Below are 20230 nucleotides of genomic sequence, written 5' to 3' on the forward strand. Positions count from 1 at the left end.
ATGAAAACTGGTTGAACGGTCATCCTGTTGGTCACTTGACTTGAAAGAACGGTTATCTTCGAGGAGACCAGAATTCCTGGAATGGTTATCCTCCTGACAACCCTTTTTGAAAAAGTCATCCTTGGGTTGAGCGAAGAGACTGAATTTCGGCTCAGCAAACCACAATGGAGATGACGGATTGTCACTGGTCCTTGTATTGCTTCCAGAGCTCCAGACTAGCGCATTTACGGGGTTGCAACTATTTTGCTTTATAGTGTCACCAGGAAAGAAAAGCATGCGAGCTAACGCCGATCTATTTGTATAAAGTGATAATTGGAAGGTATATAGTAGGAAATATCAATAAAATAATCATTTCATGTCGTCTTTTGAGGGCATTTTTGATTGTAAAAAATATATGTGTACGTCACCGGAGTCTTTGCAATGATAATTTTATCACAGCAGTCTCGCGCAAGTAGAAGTTCTTTACCTATCAGTTCTTCACTTATTAGTCTCAATGTCTGGCGCAAAGCCAGACGTTTTCCATTTCGATTTCACTACGATGTTTGACCAGAAGGAGCAGTGCGCGAGATATGCTAATGAGCAGACTTCCCTCGCTTGAGTTTCGTAAGAATGTTCCATATCGCGCTAAGCTGACCACTGCTGACCATGACAGGCGTGCATTGGACTGGTACAGGTTGGAACTGAACATTGAATATGCTGGTGGTGACGCTTTCTGATGAGAAGTTGGTCGTGACTGATGTAGTATCCTTGCACTTTTCCACAGCATCGTTCAATCATTGCTCTCTGAGCTGCCTTGATTCTGTACTTACCCAAATACTGAGACCAAATGCCTGTTGACTGTGCTTTAAGAGAGACTGGCGCCATGCCTAGTCTCTCTTAAAGCACAGTCAACAGACACCAACCGCTCAGACTCAGAAACCACAAACGCCCAACCCTTCCTGCTACCTTAATACTTCTGGTTTATTTATTTGATATCATTGTGAGTCCCATCCTCACAATCCTAGACTCCCTGTGCAACCCATTACGTGAGGGACGAGGCCGGTCCACTGCGTCCGGAGCGTACAAAAGTCAGAGCTGAGTCGGTCGTATCCTCCTCTCCTCGCACGCATGTCGAGTCTGTGATTAGAGAAAAAAGCTTTTTGATAGCTGGTTTTGAAATCATCATCAACTTTTGTGATTAGTGGGCCAGTGTTCCGTAGATATGCAGTGAATTACGTAATAATATACGTTGGGAGAGTTTAGACCATCCACTCCGCCGACCTGGACTCCGTTATCTATACTAATGGGGGGGGGGGGGGGGGGGGGGTTACGGACGATGTACCCCTAATGGTTCAGAATGTAGGACTGATTTAAACTGCTCCAATATCTCTCACCTGCGGATAAAACCTTAGCCGGTGTCGTATGAGATGGGCTGTGAAAAAGAAAAGGACTGCAGTGGTGTGATATTGTGTCGTTGTTTATTTACAAAGTGTTGTATTTACAAGGCATTTCTGCCCAGTGATCACAATTTACATGTAGATCGTCTTCAGAATTCGCCAGATGATATAGAGCCTACAATATGTATGTATATGTATACCCCTTTTTTAGTAACACTCCAAAAGCAGTTGGCATTTTGACGTTCAACGCATCCATGACCCTTTAAATAGACAAGCGTCATGTCACATCACAAAGTTTCACATCTCCATTTTTGTTTGGAAAAATGACGGGCAGTTCGGGCAGCATCTCTGAGGATGCAGCGTACGAGAAAATGTCCCGTTCTGAAGATACCAGCTGGGTAGAAGAGGAACTATCATGCATGTACATTTAGGCCTATACAGGCGCGGGCAATGTACATTCACGATAGTTCCTCTTCTGTTCAGTAGGTGGCTCCCCTTGTCTTAAGGAGGGTGCAATTAATTTCCACATCTCCAAAATTGCAATGTCCCTATTACGATCTCTGCGTACAAGGGACTGTCTCTCATTAAAGGGACAAGCTAGGCATGATATATGTTGGTTTTACAATTACATGCAGAAATGGCTTCCAGCAGGACCGTGGCTTCTCCGGCGGGATTGAATTTGTCCATACATCACTGATCACAGTGAATGCTTTCGAAGGAACTTATCACGTTCCGATGTAAGGTGCAAAAAGTGACCGAGCGTCAATGAGACATTCACAACAGACGCGAATAGGCTGTGTGTAAAGTTCCCAGTCGTCCAATACCACAGTAGTTCCATTCGTGTCCGAAAGACGGCAGACCCCTGATCTCTTTCTCAGCATGTTCAAGTGGAACACTTTCTGGGTACATTTCCCATGAGCTGAAAGAAACAAAGTCAAATACATGTGGTATGCACGATATTACATGGGGTATTGGCCAAATCGGCCAACACTTTAAGCCTGTATGCGGTAGACTCATGGGGCAGTCAATTTCGTCATACTGTTTATGCTGTCTCATAGGGTGAAGGACGAGGCCGGTCCACTGCGTCCGGAGTGTAGTATGCGGTAGTTCATGTTAATAATGTGTTCACCACTGGACGCTTACGCAAGCCAGGAGGTTGACTATTACCCGTTGACCATGATATATGGTTGCGCGAGAGTTATTCAATATTGTGGGATCTTCAAGTGAGTTCATGTGTAGTTTACCAGAAGTATCTTTTGACCTCCGGTGATAAGTTAAACTTTTTATCCTTTTTTACCGTCAGGCGAAGCAAATTTGGGGTGTTTTGAGACGACTCACCTGTCCCATGAACGGTAAGACAGTCCCTGTCAGTATGCGCGCAGATCGCCTCATTGATCATTCTCGGGAATCTGTCCTCGGGGAGGGTCGTGGTGGCAGCACAGGTCGTACACATGTGCAGATAACCGTCACTTGTAACAGAACCTTTCATTTGGCAGTACTCTATCCGCGTCACTGAACCTGAAGCAAAAAGAAGCTGAATGGTTTTACTAACAAAGGGTAGAAATGTGACAGTTCAGCTTTAAGCTTTCATTACAAAATACGATTTTATAGCTAGAATTTCACATCAAATGACCGCGAATTTGCGATCGATTCATCTGCTTGGCCATGACTGATTATTCAGACCAAAATCATTCAGTCCCTTAAGATGAAATCAACGAAATTTAAAGCTGACCTGTCTAAAATTAGTCAATCAGCGATTTTGGGCGGTCGGAGGAATGCTATTTTGCACTGAACCCGTTCGCATTAAAACTACTCTGGTGTAGAAAGGAGACTGTGTGAATTCGGAATCCAGCGCCTATATGTACCTACCATCTGTCCCGTTTACCACTGATTGCGTAATTCCTGCTTGGGCTGGCGTCACCAGATGATTCAGCAAGTTCGCTGTCTGTCTCTTGTTTCGTAACTTTTCAAGTTTCAGTGCTCTTCTTCGCCCCGGTTTAATTGCATACTTCTTTTTGCTATTTTTTATCACGTTAACGTCCCAGTTAGTCTTTTCTAACTTATCAAAGTCTGTAGAGAGCATTGTCCGCGTACGGGCATTATCACGTATTCTGTCGAATATATGGTCTTTTTTCAGTGGATCCTGGAATGAACCAAATATGTGTCGGATAACCCATCATGCAAAATAAGGTATAGAATTCAATAGAAGTGTGTGTTGATGTTTTTGAAACATGCCCCAAAAAATCGGGCTGGGGACGGAGAAACACTCTGATGTTAACTCCTCGCACGACCTTGATAGTAATGTTGTTTCAGATTGCCAGAGGAATAACGACACACTAACTTCATTCTAAGGGACGCAAGCCTGCTTGGTTTTCTACCCTGCAGCCATTCTACAAAGAGAAATAATATGCAAGCATACGGTACATTCTGAACCAACAGAGTTAATCGGTCCCACGTTACCTCCCCTTTGGTGTAACGGAGTCCGGGTCGGCGGAGTGGATCCAAGGTTTGAGGGTCAAGAGGATATGGTAAGGACCTATCATACTATATACCATCACTATATACCATCAATGCCCTGCTGCAGCCAACCTTTTGCTTACTGAGGCACCCCCCCCCCCCCCCCCATTGCCTTTCTTGTTGGGTAAGCACGATATCATTACTAACTGTCTGGACGGCAGTTTTTGGCTTATTATTATTTTTTTTTTACTTGTGGGCGATCGAGATGAGTAAAGAGTGAGTGTACTCACCCCGTATTCATGCCACCGGAGGACCGGGTCAGGAGCACCCTCAAAGTGCGTGTGTGCAGTCATGAGTTTTGGAATTTTCTGGAACAGATTTTCAATATTCAATTGAATATTTTCAAAGGAGAAGATTCTATATAAACCCAAGGCACCGGAGGCATTTGTCCGTGTCCTCCGTTAGCAGCAACGGTCTTTTTGAACGTGAACGGATCAAAGAGTTTACATACACCCCTCGCATGCAAGGGTCATTCACATGCTCCTCGCGTTGCAAGCTTCTGAAAAAGGTGTTTTGATATAAAGCTGAGGAGGGTAATTTTAAAGAAGACTGATCGGAGGGAAGCCCAAAGGAATACTATACCCTCTGCTTATTTCCGACTGACTTACTGCATATTGCGTGGACATGGTGAGCAAGTTGGTGAACTGTTTGGCGGCCTGTGACTCGTCTGTGGCCATGTACTGCGGAACATAGTCGCCTCCCTTCAGCTGCAGGAGGCTGAGGAGATCACTATCGGTCTGGCTGGCAGAGCGGAACTTGATTGGAAGGCGGCAGCGGGTAGAGTGGCTGGACTTGGCTTTGGCACCTAGAAGAGAAGGCAAGGAGGCGCGTGAATACATGATAACGCTCTTAGTCCGTTCCCGCAAAATTCTGAATTTCCGCGGAGAATACTCCTCTCTTTGATCGCCCAATCAAAACCTCTAACTTCAGCATGGAAGAAGTAGACTTTAGGAATGAGCCATTAAGTGGTTATTTTGGGGGTAGGTTCCGGTCAACTTTGTACAAGTGGAGAATTAATGGGCTTTTTTTGGGAACGTGTGCATGGGAAGAGATACGTCATGACTCCACAATCATAATGTGTTGAGCATAAAAATGACCTTAAGATGAAATAAACGCCGACATATCGGTCCAGTACATCTTCGAGACTGATCGGCAGAAGAACTTATTACATGACATATATTCGGTGTCGACGCAATCAAGCCGGTTTAGGCGCAGGTCTCTGTCGCAGACCTATTTTTTGTACAGGCGCCCCCAAACCGGCGGACAGACGTGGCCCCAACCGACCATAGAGTTGCGTCGACCAGGGTCTTTCAAATAAATCGTCGACACGACGACGAAGAAGAAGACGGCCACGACAAAACAGAAACAAATTGGTTACCGGCAACACTGATACATTGGAAAGTAACGAATTTGAAACCATGCAAAGACAACAATGCAGTGAACAACGAAAAACACTTTACAGACATCAATCACGACCTCGCAAAAATCTCACGCCGAAATCTGACAAAATCAACAACGACCACAACACTTCTGTATTGCTCACTGGGTGATCGTTTGTTTCCATGGTGATGTTTGGTAAAATGCCTTGTGGACTTGCAGAGCAACTCGTAATACTCCCATGATCCTCTGCGATGGCACGCTTTCCGTGATTTTTGGCTGTGGTGATGGAAGGTTGTATCACAGGCAAACTTGGCACCTAAAAGTGCGAACATCAAGAACAGGAAAGGGTGATGTTACGTCAGCACCGATTAACAAACGCTTGTCTAAAACATTGACACTGAGACACCTGGATGTATCAGGAATATTCAGTGTTTCAAAAGCAAGTGCAGAAACTTGTCGCTGAAAGCTACAGTGTAATGTACATATCATTTTCACTCAATTTTTCTCATTTAGCTTTCTTCGCTGCGGAGCACACTTTTTCATACAAAGGAAAAAATCCGTCCGCTGCTCAGTTTCTAATCAGCAATGACCGATCGTATAATTGTCCCGGTTACCAAAGGAAACTGGAAACACATGTATCAGGACTTTAGTACACCCAATTCTTCTCATGATAAGTTTTACTGATAATCTCCATCCAGAACGAGACCAATCTCCGAAAAAATTGACATCATCCGTATTGCCTATAAGCAGGAGCAGTGGGGTCAAATTGGCCATCTTCGGGTGACTAATGTGCACAGCAAGGACACGGGTCATGTGAGATTCAGCTCTACATATATTCATTGTACAAGCGTGAATAATTTTGACGTAATGTAAGAGGAGAGAGACCCCTATTGCCGACATTGTGTAACTTTATCTTGCCTACCTAGCAGCTGCTTATAGTGTCCTTTGATATCTAAAATTCCAAGAAATACTCCTGGCATGGACAAACTTGGCATGACTCCAGCTGTCCTTATAGACGCAGGCAGATTTTTCGCCATGCAGGAACCTTCTAAAATAGCCATTAGATTTTCCCCTCGATCTTCTTCAATCATAACGGACTCCACCGGGAGTTAACTAATCTAAAACGGATCGATCAACGTGCTTCACGGTTTAACAGGCTGGGTAGGGAAGCTGCCTCTAATCTTTCAAGTCAGTGATGACTTGTCCAAGAAATGAAAACGAGCTTTCGACCTTTACTTGATCAAAACCTTTTCTCAATCAAAAATAAGACTACCATTGTGCGCAAATTGCTGTCAAAAATTTAAATTACTAAGGTTGATCATCCGGACATCACCATTTTGGCTAGAACGAGAAATCCTACAGCAATTAACAGGAAGTGAATGCCAATTTCTGAAGTGGAAGTCTGTTCTCTGGAAAGCAAAGTACTGACTTCAACCAACGAAATTGGTATTCAATTCGTTGTGGAAGAGTTCTAATTGCTTTACGATTAAAGTTCTGACCACAATGGCGGTGCATTCGGCCAACCCTTTAAAAGAGAACCAGACACAGCTGTTAAACGTTCGCGACCTGCTCCAATAGTCATGTGCGTGGCTTTGACACTGTTTTTTAACAATGCAAACATTGGGCTACTCACCTGAAGTTGGCAGGAAATTTAAGGACAGCATTGACAGCCATGTCAGCTGAAGCAAAGGGATTTTCATATTCCTAGAAAAAGAAAAAGGATATACACGTATATACTGAACAAAATTTCCTAGAGCAGTTTGTTCAGCTGAAGAAAGAAAGTTCAGTGTGCCTGATAAGGAAATGGACACGAGCAGCGATGAAGTCTATCATATCAATCCTTCCAGCTAGCATACCTGTAGCTAATGTCATCGACATTGTTCCTACTGTTGCTTTTGAGATACACTAAATTCTCTATCACTACCATTTCGGTACACCTTCTATTTCGATATTAAATACGGCCCATGCACAATACATCATCACGATGACATCCCGCCCAAGGACGCCGAAGGCCATTCTTCACACGCTTTAATCCACCTTTGACAGATGATTTCTCTAACAACCCCATTCCAGGGGCACTGTCCATATGGAGTTAATGCAACGAACACATTTAACTTGTCTCACACCCACTGGGATCGAGGTTGTCAACACCGAGAATTTACGACATCGTAATCTGGGGAGCGATTTTGCCTCTTAGCGTATTACGACAATCGTAAACCTGGGAGACATTATGGCGGATTCAGATGGTTACTGTAGTCGGCTAGGGTTCATTTCAGCATGGATGACAAACTTGGCTTAGAATCCCTTTAAGGGATATCGTATCATTGCACTACGGGTTCTGTCATAGTTAGGATGAAATGGAGTGTAAATATGTGGCCGATAAAATACAGTGCATTAAGTATCGGCACACAGCTTCATCTTGAAAATTGAAATTATTATAGATTTGATAGATTCTCTAGGAACGAAGAGGAAGAAGAAGAAGAAGACGATGCCGAGGATGACGACGACGACGACGACGACGACGACGACGACGACGACGAAATGTTTCTTTGAAGGTGACTTACAAATGACCAAAGCCATGCACAAGATAAAGTCGTTGAAATTACCTTTTGGGGCCGAACAAGCTAAGCTGCGCAGTATTTCCGCTGAACTGAGACTGCAACTGCTTCGACGGCCAAATTGAAATATTTATGCGCAATATTTCGTCATTTTGTCGTTTGATCTTGTAACGTATGAATACCACTAAACAAACAAGATAAATAGACTAATAGACTTTACGTAGGAGCCCTCTAATCAATCGCTTAGCTGATGTATCACCAGCAACTTGCTTTGAAGTGGGGCTTGTGCAAAGTAAACGTTGGAACGCCGCTGGTCACAGCGTTATCGATTTCAAGATAAACGTACTTGAAATAACATCATATTGTCTATATTGCTATTACAGTCCCCTTTTTACGACGTTACAGACATGTTGGTTAACTGCCACTTAAATGGCTAAAGTTGCCGTTATGAATTTGTACGCAAAGGGACTCCTGGATCAGTATATACATAGTTAGATACATTCAGCGTTGTAAAGTGCTACTCCAGCGTTGAAAGCAACATGACCTCAGCTGCTTGAGACGTCAACGTCTGGCTAAATGGGCACTCAAGATGTTGTGGTCTTTAGCTTAATGTGCTTGTGTTGGTTGCTCTGTACTGTGAGGTCGACCACAACTCTGGATTATTGGAAAGGATGCGGAAACTGTTTTCAACTGACCGGGAATAAACTACGTATGTTCATAAGCAGAAAAGTCAAGATGCCAGGAGCTGGACAAGGCAACAGCCTATAGCCGCGACAACATATAACGTGTTATTATTCAAAAGCAAACGATGTGTACTAAAAATTATGGTGTGTGCTATATTTCACGTGCGAAAGCCACCGCCTAACACTGAGCATGCATAAAGCCTGCATTCCACTACCTCTTGAACCTGATCGCCAATAGGCTTGTTTATTCGCTGTTATCATAATTCTATACAAATGTACCTGAGTCTATTTCTGGTGGTCAAGTCCCTCTGATAGCGCCCTCACATCTATACCGACATACATCCATTTCTTAGGGTAGTTCCATTTAAATCACTTTTCCAACGCTGGGAAAATAAAGCCCACAGCACACTAGCCGCCAACTTTGGCGACAAGAAGCGTTCGGCTGACGCCTCTAGACGCCAAAGTTCGCGGCCAGTGGATCCCGGTCAGAGCACACCTGCCCCAGAAGCGTCTTTTCCGCCACTTTAACCCATCCTGGGCCATGCAGCGCGAAATCATGTGACATCAAGACGCAAGCTGATTGGCCATAGCCTCGCCGCCGACGCCAAGTCAGGCGGCCATCCGCAGCACACCTGGCTTCTTCTTGCGTTCAAACGCGGCGACACGCGTAAAAAATCAAACATGTTAGATATTTGGCGTTTAGTTGCGGCAAGTGGCGGCAAGTCGCGTTCGCCGACGCCGTTCGTAGCAGACTAGGGATTTTTCAGGCGTTCAGGACTCTTGCGGCAAAAAACGCCTGTGAACGCCGAAGTTGGCGGCGAGTGTGCTGCGGGCTTAAGCATCGTCCACAGGTCTGCAAATTCGACACGCTTGATCTGCAGCTTATCAGCGGTGCACACTTTCGCCGGTATTTTATGGCATGTCCCAAACGGTGTCCAAAAATGTGGACGTTGTAAAATGTGTAAACAGTCTACTTAACCCCGCGATGATAGACCAATCCTTCAATCGACTGACCTATATCAATCAATTAATATAAAGTCAAATATCACTTGAACACCAATTTTGACCGGTGTGATTTAATAATGTAAATACATGTAGCTATGTTTGAGCATGATTAATCTGTTCAAGAATTGCTTTTTTGTCGGCAAGATATAAAACTCTTATAAATGACAGAGCTTTGATTTTCAATGATTTTTTTGATTACATGTAGTTACATTTAGAGTCACATTCTTAATGGAAGTAAACATTGACCGTGATTAATCTAATGTTTGATATTTATTTTTGTCGGCAGTAGGCAAATACGAAATGATAAAGAATATCGGGAACTTTTCCATTGATTTGAGTGTCCAGCTCAATCTTGAAGGAGAAGAAGAATGGACAATAATTATCCTTAATTGAATTGGTTAACTTCAAAAGTTTGACAAATTGAATCAAAATGTGTTTCTGGTACCTACACACTTCATTATGCCGCCAATTATCTATCGTTATGATCATGTCATGTCTCTTTCCTCAACTAGCGATACTGCCAGATCGATGAACAACCCTGTCATCAGGATGGCCCGTGCTCCAGGCTCCCGGGGACCGCGTCTACCTACCAGTTTGATTAGAAGACCAATAGACTCGGGTCCTGAGGGGGTTCTAGCACTCCAAGATAACGATTAACCCGCCCAACCAAATATTCACCGCCATAAAACGAGTTTGATCATGTTATTATCTTGGATAACCTTTCAGAAAGGTCTTTTGGTGCTTCATGTATTAAAACAACAACTAATTTTTGTTTCGCTCCTGGATATTAACCCATGTTCACTAAGTGCCTGTCAACGCAAGCACACTTTTGAAAATGTGGCCAATCGCCAAATAGTTTATGATTATGTAGAATTTGGCTTTTGCCTTTGGGTTACGACCAACGCAAAATGTTTCAAAGCATCTTTGGCATTCGAGTCATTTACGATTATACAGGCCTAATATCAATAAGTATTTGATGTCACCACAAATAATAACACGGATACAATTAAGATTTACCGTAGTAGATATATGATGATTTTACAATGAGATTTGGCTCAATATTTAGTTACATTCCTGTCGGACAATCTATGGAATTCTGTTACGAAGTTACGAAGTTGCTAAATGCTACTTATGTAGGCTATATCATCACACCATTCAGATCAGATCGTATGACCAAAATAAAAATTAACGATTCATGCTGCCATATATAATATAAAATACATGTATATGTATGTTTTCTTTTCTAAAGTTCCATATTCTTGGTTTCGTCTATTCTTGATAGTATGATATTCGAAAAATGCTTATGCATTGTGGACTCCCTGGGCAGTCCATCGCGTCATCCTAATTGAATCTCCTTATGTTAGGATGAGGAACGAGGCCGGTCCACTGCGTCCGGAGTGTAATGCATTGTAGTCTTTGATAAATGTACTCTTGACAAAATTTCATTAGATGTTTAAAAAAAAGATTTGCCTGAAGGCCAAAAATTACAGCCAAACAATCTTAATCTAGTCCGACATTCAAAGTCCTCAAGTATGTACATACTTGTCCACGATATATCATGCATACTTTGATATGTATAAATTAATATTTTGATACATGTAGATATCAAATAGGTATACATGTACATTGTGCACGGATGTTCCACAGCCCTTGGCTGTAAAGGAACCAAGGCGACGAGAGGCCCACTGGGCATTTCATTGCAATACAGGTACTTTGAATCAATCTGTGGACATGCTTTTCATTGTTACTGTAGGTTTTCATGGCTTTCGTAGCATGCAAGATCCTTTCTTTCAGCAAATAAGGAGCTTTCATGACAATAAATTCCTTTAATAGTTTGATGAAAGCTTTAATCTTTTGATCAGAATTTTCATTTGTGTACATATTTTGTTGTCGTCGTATTCCCAATAAACACGACCAAACAACCTGAGAAAAGAACCCCCAGAAGAACTTGCAGTGGGATATTTAAAGATCTGAACCTCATGAACTATAGGCGGAGTATTACTTGATGCAATCAAACGCTAAAACCTATCAAGAGGTGATAGCTTTTTTGCACAAAGCAGAATATTTCAACTTACCTTCAGGAATATAAGGTAGAGTATATTCAGTTCCTCTCAATCCATCACGGCGATGATAAAAATTAGAGAATATTCAAATCCAGCTCAGATCAATCCACACTGAGACGCGGAGAAATGGAGGAGTCACGCAAATCCACAAAAGCAGCCGCGACCGAGACAGCAGAGCATATCCTGGCAACGCATGGCGGAGACACCAATAAGGACAGTTTGAACGGGCGTTCGCGACACCGTTATCCGAAATGTGCCGATATGCAAATGTTTGAATTCCTTTCGTGACGTAACTGGACCCATTTGATTATTTCCAATTGGTTGATACAAGTACAGGAGATTCTAGTTGTATGGATTGTTGATCTATATTTATCGTTTTCGACCCGCTCCGATTGCTGCTGGTCTGCGAAATATGTTTCCCCGTAAAGCTTGGGCGTTTTATCATTTTCCTATAAATGCTGCAGGGCTACAACTTGCATGAACCTTCACTGGTATCGCCATGAGGCTACTTTAGCGTCTGTTGACTTGGAATAGCTGCTGATTTCGTCAGTTTATCTGTTCATCCAACCTGATGTCTGTGAAAACTCCACTGTTTAGTCATAAAATATTAGATGTACTATTGCTTTGCTATCACCAGAGTCGCTTTCCCGGAACAAGCAACCAGAACTTAAACTAATGGGTTGACACCAAAGTTTTTTGATACCGGGCAAAGGTTCCATTCCGATCTTAAAGGCAACCCATCAATAGAAAAATACTGTCTAAATGCAGTTCACTCGCGATAGTGACTAATGATGTTAACATGACATCAATGTAGGCCATACGTTTTATTTGCAAAGCAACTTTAAATAAATAATGGACTAGAACGCACCAAGTGTCCGATTACCGGTCATTAAAGTATCACATTTGATATTGACATTGTCAAGAAGAACCTCATCAGCCTGGCCTCACCCTTTAATTGGCGACTAATTTTATCAATCCGCCTCATTTTCAGTATTCGCTTTCGGTAGGCCTATTCACTGCACCCGTTGGGAGAGACTACAAAAGTCTTGCTGATATATACTTGTAATCGAGAGGGACACAGTCTTTAAGTCGGACAACTTCAAGAAAGATGTCTGGGGGTCTGACAGCATTTTCTGTGCTTCTGGTTGTCATCACTGGGATTAGAGTCGCCGGTAAGTCTAAAAGTACATCGGGAAAAACAATAATTTCTCACAAAAGTATACTTTACTTGTTCTTTATTCATTTATTCAGATACGTGTACTTAATGTTGATACATATAACGTCGGTTTAAATAGTGGTCGCCTAAATAAATGTTTCTGAATATGATATGTACTAATTCTTGATTTACACTCTGTACTCCAAATAACTTGATTTGTCATGCATACCCACGACTCAATGGTTAACTAATGAGTACATTGTACACGTGATGACAGCTTTGGCAAAATATTGACAATATGTGCGTGTTTATTCACAGACAGAATTTCAATCTAATTGTGAAATAGATGAATAATGATTAAACGATTCTTTCGATTTGCAAAGAGGCTTTGTCACATCACCACTAAGCCCGCGCAAATGATTGCTGCCTGACGCGGCATACTTTCCCGTAAAATTCTACATAACAGAAAAGAAAGTCGAGTAAACTTCCACCTCGGTGGCATTTGATCATGTCAGACTCCGCACTAAAAAGATACCTCGTACAAGCATGAATCATTTCGACCTACTGTGAGATGTGAGAGACCCCTATTGGCGGCTTTGTGTAACTTTATCTTGCCTGCATAGCTGCTGCCTATATTGTCCCTTTAAAGATGAAATCAACCCGAAAATCTTTCCTATGAACGTTTCTGTCTGCTGATTATAATCTGAAGAAGGGGAAGATCTGAGTCCATTCATGCAGCAGTCTGAACATTTTTGTATTATAGAGGGCGGCGGATGCCGCGTCAGGGACTCCTGGCGGAAATTCAACTCCCACCTAAAGCATTCCTACCCTCCCATGGTGGAAGTCACCTTGAAATGTCCAGGGAGGCTCCAGCTTGTCCCGGAGCTGAAGAGCAAGCGAGGAACAGTCATGTGCTTGTTCGGCGGAAAGTGGAATTTCAATTCGGACAAAATATGCACGCTTGGTAAGATTTTGGCATTTTCATTGGCGAAATCCCGCCTAAAAACATTCAGCAACAACCATGGACTTTCACTGCTCCAAATGTTGCCAACATACGACATCATCCCTTGCCTTGCTCTTGACAACGAATGGCCGAAACCTGTTTAGGGTTGATATATCGACTGCCTACATTGTAGAACCATACAGAGTAGGATTCAGCAGCTTAGAAGTTCGAAAGCCGGTTCTCAGAGTAAACTCTCCCTAAAGTAAAACACAAATGTTCATCATTCCAGGACGAAAGCAACACTTATGGTCACAAACTTGGCGATAAAAATATGCTCTTCGTAATCCTGCCCCAGTGCACCTCAGGTTTGGCGAGGAATTTAGTGCAACATGTCTCCTTTGTCCCGGCCCTGTTTCTAGCCGGACTTGCATGCTTTGAGGTCATAATTGATATCAAACTTCACACCAGATAGAGCTGTTCATTTGAATGTTTGATGATATGACTGCCACGTTATATTCAATGCAGGTGAAAACAGTGTCAAGAGCAAACCTAAATGTAAGTACATGTATATACAGATACTTCAAATCTTATGGAAGATCCACCACAGCTCAACTCCTTTAATTTGAATCAGCGCCACGATCGGTGAATGAGTACGTATATGTATGCACAACCGGATACAAAATCTGGACCAATTTCTGCCGATCGTAACGTTGATTCAAACAACAAATCGGCATTGGCAATGAACAAAAGTTTGAATTGCATGATAGACTTACTTACACTTTGCATTAGAATGATAGATGCACGTGACTGTGAGTTGGAGTTACTGCACACCGTTCAACTTCCCACATTGGCCCTACCAGTGCCGGCTGGAGCAACAAGAAAACGACCATGTTTATGCGATGGACTTTTTCCTGTCTTCGCGGTAATGTTACAATCCCTAATCTCTATAATCAACCTCGCCTCCATGTAGCCGATGATGGTAAATGCCATCCACCAAGCTCTTGGAGAAAGTATAACCCGAATCTAAAAGACGGGTACGTGACGATGAGTGAAATACAGCTGACGTGTCCCGCCCCAAGAAAGCTCGTTCCAGACCTTCGCACCAAGGATGGCACAGTCATGTGTCTGTTTGGAGGAAAGTGGAGTTTCACTGAATCCGAGATATGCACAGGTAAATTGATACTTCACTGTACATCATGCTCATTCGGGTGGAGCTGTCAGTTCATTTCATCATTTTGGGTCTACATGTACATTTCAGCTCCAGACACCCCCGCGGCGTATTTGGTGAGGCAACCCATACCTTCCAGTTCCTTTATCGAATATGTGTTGTAGAATTTCGGCGACGACTTACATGTGTGTTTGGTGCTACTGCACATCGCTGATGAATATCACTTTAGGTCTCCTTTTTAGAAAGCTTCCCGCGCGCGGTTTTGGAAAATTGACTAACCTGACCATTTTCAGCTGCGAAGACAGGCTGCGAGACCCATCACGTGTGGAGAACATTCAACCGACGCTTGAGAAGAAAGTACAGGGAAGGGTCTAAAATCAAACTGAGTTGCCCGCGCTACTTACGGATGCACCTTGTACCGGAGTTGGAGAACGTAAGGGGAGTGGTCGAATGCTTGAAGGGCGGGAAATGGAGCATGGACCGTCCAGCCATCTGCATTGGTAAGCATTCTTCTGATCCAGTCATCTTTATCAACAGCGAATAGTGTCGGGCAACATGTTATGCCAAATATACTAGTATATCCCCCTCATCTTGATCCTCAGGCTAGTTTAGACTCCCAAGGCAGTCCATTGATCATCCGGCCGATCCAGTGCGCCCGGAGTGTACACGGTTTTAACATCGCCACACACCCTGGAACTACGTACTTTTGGCGAGAAAGGTTTCGTCGTAGCCAACACCCCTGAAAGGTCGGCTCCAGTCACTTCCTATGCCGTACACATCCCATAGTCAACGTACATGTAATCTAATGTAATGTACACATTTCTAAAATAAAATCATCTAAATTTTTCTTCAGCGGGACGAAGAAGAAGACGTGAGTATGTCCGAACATCATGTCTGAGAAATGTCTCTTTATCATGGACCCTGTTGACGGTTATAGTGTGTTAAAACTGAGATTAAACTTGGCAGACATTGGTTGTGGTTAACATCTCTTTACACACTCTAAAAACTATGGGTGCTTCGAAGCACGCATTAGGGTGTCATATAGCTCCCCACAGCAACCCACCTTTGACCACAGCACCCTAATTTTGTCCATGGCACCCCAATTTTGTTCATAGCACCCCAAGTTTGTCCATAGCACCCTTCCTCGGGCGCACAGTTCCGTACAGCACCCCTGCTGTGCCAGGGCACCCTAAAGATTTCCATAGCACCTTTCTGGCACCCCTAGTTTTCAGCAGTGTATGAGGGTAGGAATACCTTCAGTAAGGTTCCGCCAACAGGAATTTGCCTACAGTGAAACCTGAGGGTAATACACTGCTGCCATCGTCGATTTTAATTTTAAAAATGATTTCTTTTTGAAGCCACGTCGACCAAGAAACCCTGCCACACCCACAAGATCTGGAGGACATTCAACAGACAGATCAGGCGCGAGTACAAGTATGGTACGAGCATCAAGCTGTCCTGCCCTAGGACTTTGGGGGTACGACTTCTCCCTGAACTTGAGAAGAAGGGAGGCGTTGTCAAGTGTCTCGCAGATGGGAAATGGAGCTTTAAAACTGGTGCAATCTGTATAGGTAAGCAGGTTGATTTATATGTTTCAACAGCGTAACGGTGCAGTCCACCCAAACCCAAGAGTCGTGACGTATGTTTCAAAATACCTTCAGTAAGGTTCCGCCAAGAGGAATTTGCCTAAAGTGATGCCTTTATGTTTATTCCTTTATGGTAAAGGAGCATGTCGGCGTCAGGTTCATTCTTCATGATCAGTATGCTGTAGAAGCACAGGCGTACTTTGGTCACGTAGTTCTTTTCTCTTGATATTTTAGCTGGGAAGCAGAGACTGAAGCGTACAGGTGAGTTGAACGATGTGATTTCTTTTATTAAGTGAAAGGATAAACTAGCTAGGGAACTGATGCAACATAACGTACCAGTGCAACGTTTTTCCGTTTCTGAGTGACTACATTTTCCCCTTACTGTTTTTTTGCAACTTACATGTACATTTATAACCCTTCCTTTTCTAGTTAGTTGTCAAACTCCTTGGGAATGGAAAAAAGTGCTCCCCGGACTTGGCACCAGCTACCCGACAGCTAAGGTGCTGGCTTTCAAGTGTCCGCCTTACTATGGTATCCACCCAAGAGTCAGGCGGGACTCAGCCGGGCGTGGGGTCATAACTTGCCATGGGGGCGGCAAGTGGGACTTCAAGAGCACGGAGACACCATGCGTCAAAAGTGAGTTAGAAGAATGGCCATTCCCTTGAGGAGACAATCTCTGCCTGGTGTATCTACGGACGCGCACGGACAACATCACAAGATGACGTCATGACGAGTCACCATTATCGTAATAAAGCAGTGTTTGGTGCCAGTGGCTTCAGACTTTTTTCTATTTGAATTCACCACGATTCAAAAGGACGAAAATGTCTGTGTAGTAATGTTGGGGAATATGCATTGGTAAAACTGTGTACATCGGTTACAATTGTAACATTTCAGAAAAGCTAAAGAGCACGTCAAAGCCAGCGGTCCCCACAGGGGAGACCGCGCGTATCCTTGCCCAAGCTACTTGCTCGGCCCAAGCTATGACCAAGGGGTTCGTGTTCGCTGTGCCCAAGAGCTGTAAGAAGGACGGCAGAGGGAAGACATGTGATGATGTTTGTGGTGACACAAAGAAGATAAAACAAGATAAGATGTTCAGATCTACCAAGGTTAAATTCAGGTACGGGATACTTCTCTTGCGCGCTTTACCGGTTGTGCTGGTTGGTCGAAAATGATGAAGTTTTCACGGTGATTTCAGTCACGTTGTATACGCTATCGACATTTCTATACCGAGAGCACGCTGCAAGTGCTGGAGGGATTGCCAGTCAAAAGAGTAAACGGAAGGGTACATGTATGGAGAAGGAGGAGGGAGCTCATTGTAAAACCTCCATATCCTGGCGTTTGTTAGAATTTCTTTGTATCCAGCCAAGGTTGATTACGGCCATACTTTCAGGTGTGGGGATGCTTGTGAACAAAGGCACGTTGACCTACTTTCTGAAGTCAGAAACTTGCCATAGAAAATCTCATTACACGTGAGACTTCCGAACCTCAATTACGTCAACATAGACGACGACTAGTACAGTAATTTCAGCTTCTCCGGTAACTTTGATACTTTTGCTCCAGATTTACATGTGAGGACTCCATCTTCGTCATGTATTTGCCGAAGACTCCATCCGCGCCCTTCATCAAGACGCTGACCTACCAGACATGCCGCAAGGACTCCTGCCTCATCAACTACTGCTGCTGCCACGCCTCCTTCCGGCTCGCGCCTAGGCATTAACAGTGACTAAGCAAACGGTGAAGCCAAACCAGGGCCAATTTGCTCACTCGGCGTTTATTGAGTCGAACACCAGCGTTATCTCAACTAAGCGTAATCTCCTTCAGCTTATTTCATTACATCGTTAGGACTTACCGCCAACGTTACGGCTAACGCAACCGGGTCAAGGACAGTCAAAATGGGACATGCCAATTGACTTCACTGTCCCTTAAACTGAATTTAGAAGATGACAAATTATGTATTAATGTCTCCTACTTCAAGCATGGAATTTCGAAACTCCCTCGAGGCTCGTTTGTAACTTCAAAACCGTTCAGTAGGTGATATTGTCTTTTTGATACTGCTACCTCGTTTATATCGAGAGGCGGATAATACATCTATTGAAAACCTGTGGTTATGTCAGGATGGATATTGTATGCCACTGTGCTTAGCAGTTTTCGACTTCCTTTCACTGTTCAACACATGTATTAGACTTAGGCACTATGTTACCATGTTAATAGAAGCTGAAATTAACTATCAATAAATGACAATGATAAGTCTTGTTTTCAAGATTGCTGCTTTTGCAATTCAATGCTCATGCCGACTTAACAGTGGTGAACATCAATCGTAAAGTCTCCTCCTATCATACGCACAACGATCGATGGGCATGGTCAATACTTGGCCATCCCTGAGATCTGATTAGTTGTCTTCTCTCTTTCATAAAAGTTGTTTTTTCCTTTTGGAGACCTCAGAACGATCAGCTGATCATTTCAGGGCCAGTTCAAAACTATTTCGATGTACACGTATTATCAAATCCAGGTTAAAATTAGAGTCTGTAGATGACAAACTTTCATTTCATCAACACCCACTCACACTCACACAACTGCATGCAAGTATACTTACATGTATAAATCCTTCATCAACGATTCAGGCATTCACTCGTACATGAAGGCTACCACACTTCAAAGTGTGAAATAGGCGAGAGCAAGCCTGGGTACACGAGTATGGAATCCAGGGCCCGCTTGTTCAAAGCTCCGCTCTCTGCTGGCTTGGCCTCCGCTAAACCACGGTTTCTTAGTATGCCGCCAAATTTGTGCCGTTAGGCTTAGCTGCCGCTATGTCACCGCTAAGTTAGCGGAACTTCAAGGGCTCTGCCATGGGGTAGCGGCACCCCAAGGGTTCCGCTAAGTTTAGTGGCGGTCACTAAAACTTAGCAGTCGCTAAACTAACAAGACTTTGAACAACCGGGCCCTGGCACCGTTCCATGTCAAATTTACTCTTGAGGCTCACTGGAACTTACACTGAACTTTGCTTACCGTTTTTTTGGGAAAGGAGAAATGGAGACGGAAACGGAAAACGAAAAGCACAATGCAAATAACATTGGTTGCATTGCCTGGAGTTAAATCTGAATGACTTACACTATTGGCAATACCAAAGGGGTTTCGCGTACATATATGAAAATCAAACGGGTTTGAGTCGTCAACTGGAATTCGAGCATACGTACGTACCAGCACTTGTTGTTGAAGTTGCTGTTGACATTGGGCCCGTGCCAAGTGATGTAACTCGCCCAGTTGTCACGGCAGTTGGCTGGGAAGACGAAGACGATTTGTCCGTGTTACTCAGAGTTGATTTGGTTGTGATGATTGGCCCAGCCGTCGAGTTGGAAACGCTCTCAGCGCTGGTGGGATCTGTCGCCGCATTTGGTTTGGCGGTCGTAGGCGTCGTCGCATTTGTGTTGGTGATTTCCTGTGTCGAAGACGATTTATTCGTGTTACTCAATGTTGATTTGGTTGTGATGATTGGCCCAGTCGTCGAGTTGGAAACGCTCTCAGCGCTGGTGGGATTTGTCGCCGCATTTGGTTTGGCGGTCGTAGGCTTCGTCGCATTTGTGTTGGTGATTTCCTGTGTCGAATTGGGTGTGGTAGTTGCGGTTTGATGCGTAAGAATGGGGGAGGAGCGAATCGTAGTTGCTGATGTATCAGTAGTTATTGTGAGAGATTCCGATGTGCTGTAAGTTTTAGTGGTAGCTTTAGTTGCATTTGGCGGAGCAGTAGTTGGTGCCGTAGATTTAGTAGCGGTAGGTCTAGTGGGCGTTGAAATTGAAG

At 43.6% G+C, this 20230-nt stretch overlaps 2 protein-coding genes across 5 annotated transcripts; one reads left to right on the forward strand and one right to left on the reverse strand.

Moving 5' to 3' along the window:
- Positions 1-1438: 1438 nt before the first annotated feature.
- Positions 1439-12272, reverse strand: LOC135489508 (uncharacterized). 3 transcript variants are annotated; one of them, XM_064774891.1, is made up of 8 exons: positions 11595-12270; positions 6907-6977; positions 5437-5589; positions 4502-4698; positions 4124-4201; positions 3246-3519; positions 2715-2894; positions 1439-2295 (listed from the first exon to the last, which is right to left on the reverse strand). In XM_064774891.1, the coding sequence occupies exons 2-8, from the start codon at positions 6971-6973 to the stop codon at positions 2102-2104; spliced, it is 1143 nt and encodes a 380-aa protein (XP_064630961.1). In that variant the 5' UTR covers positions 6974-6977; positions 11595-12270; the 3' UTR covers positions 1439-2101. The 3 variants fall into 3 exon arrangements, with proteins under 3 accessions (XP_064630961.1, XP_064630963.1, XP_064630964.1); XM_064774893.1 differs by lacking the exon at positions 4124-4201 and having other exon boundaries at positions 11595-12272; XM_064774894.1 differs by lacking the exon at positions 5437-5589 and having other exon boundaries at positions 11595-12257.
- On the forward strand, positions 11503-18726 carry LOC135489507 (uncharacterized). 2 transcript variants are annotated; one of them, XM_064774889.1, is made up of 12 exons: positions 11503-11609; positions 12574-12754; positions 13502-13702; positions 14207-14236; positions 14652-14852; positions 15143-15349; positions 15703-15720; positions 16208-16420; positions 16670-16696; positions 16865-17071; positions 17330-17552; positions 17996-18726. In XM_064774889.1, exons 2-12 carry the CDS (start codon positions 12691-12693, stop codon positions 18150-18152), a joined length of 1548 nt encoding a protein of 515 aa, XP_064630959.1. In that variant the 5' UTR covers positions 11503-11609; positions 12574-12690; the 3' UTR covers positions 18153-18726. The 2 variants fall into 2 exon arrangements, with proteins under 2 accessions (XP_064630959.1, XP_064630960.1); XM_064774890.1 differs by lacking the exon at positions 14652-14852 and having other exon boundaries at positions 17996-18724.
- Positions 18727-20230: the final 1504 nt, after the last annotated feature.

Source organism: Lineus longissimus, chromosome 6 (assembly GCF_910592395.1).
Source record: "Lineus longissimus chromosome 6, tnLinLong1.2, whole genome shotgun sequence".
Taxonomy (NCBI): Eukaryota; Metazoa; Nemertea; class Pilidiophora; order Heteronemertea; family Lineidae; genus Lineus; species Lineus longissimus.

Excerpts from the sequence above, each read along its gene's own strand:
- LOC135489508 (XM_064774891.1), bottom strand. The coding sequence starts at position 6,973 with ATGAAAATCCCTTTGCTTCAGCTGACATGGCTGTCAATGCTGTCCTTA. Across the intron at positions 5,590-6,906 it reads AAATTTCCTGCCAACTTCAG|GTGCCAAGTTTGCCTGTGAT; the intron begins GTGAGTAGCCCA and ends TCGCACTTTTAG. Across the intron at positions 2,895-3,245 it reads AGTGGTAAACGGGACAGATG|GTTCAGTGACGCGGATAGAG; the intron begins GTAGGTACATAT and ends TTTTTGCTTCAG.
- LOC135489507 (XM_064774889.1), top strand. The coding sequence starts at position 12,691 with ATGTCTGGGGGTCTGACAGCATTTTCTGTGCTTCTGGTTGTCATCACT. Across the intron at positions 14,853-15,142 it reads TGAATCCGAGATATGCACAG|CTGCGAAGACAGGCTGCGAG; the intron begins GTAAATTGATAC and ends GACCATTTTCAG. Across the intron at positions 16,421-16,669 it reads AACTGGTGCAATCTGTATAG|CTGGGAAGCAGAGACTGAAG; the intron begins GTAAGCAGGTTG and ends TTGATATTTTAG.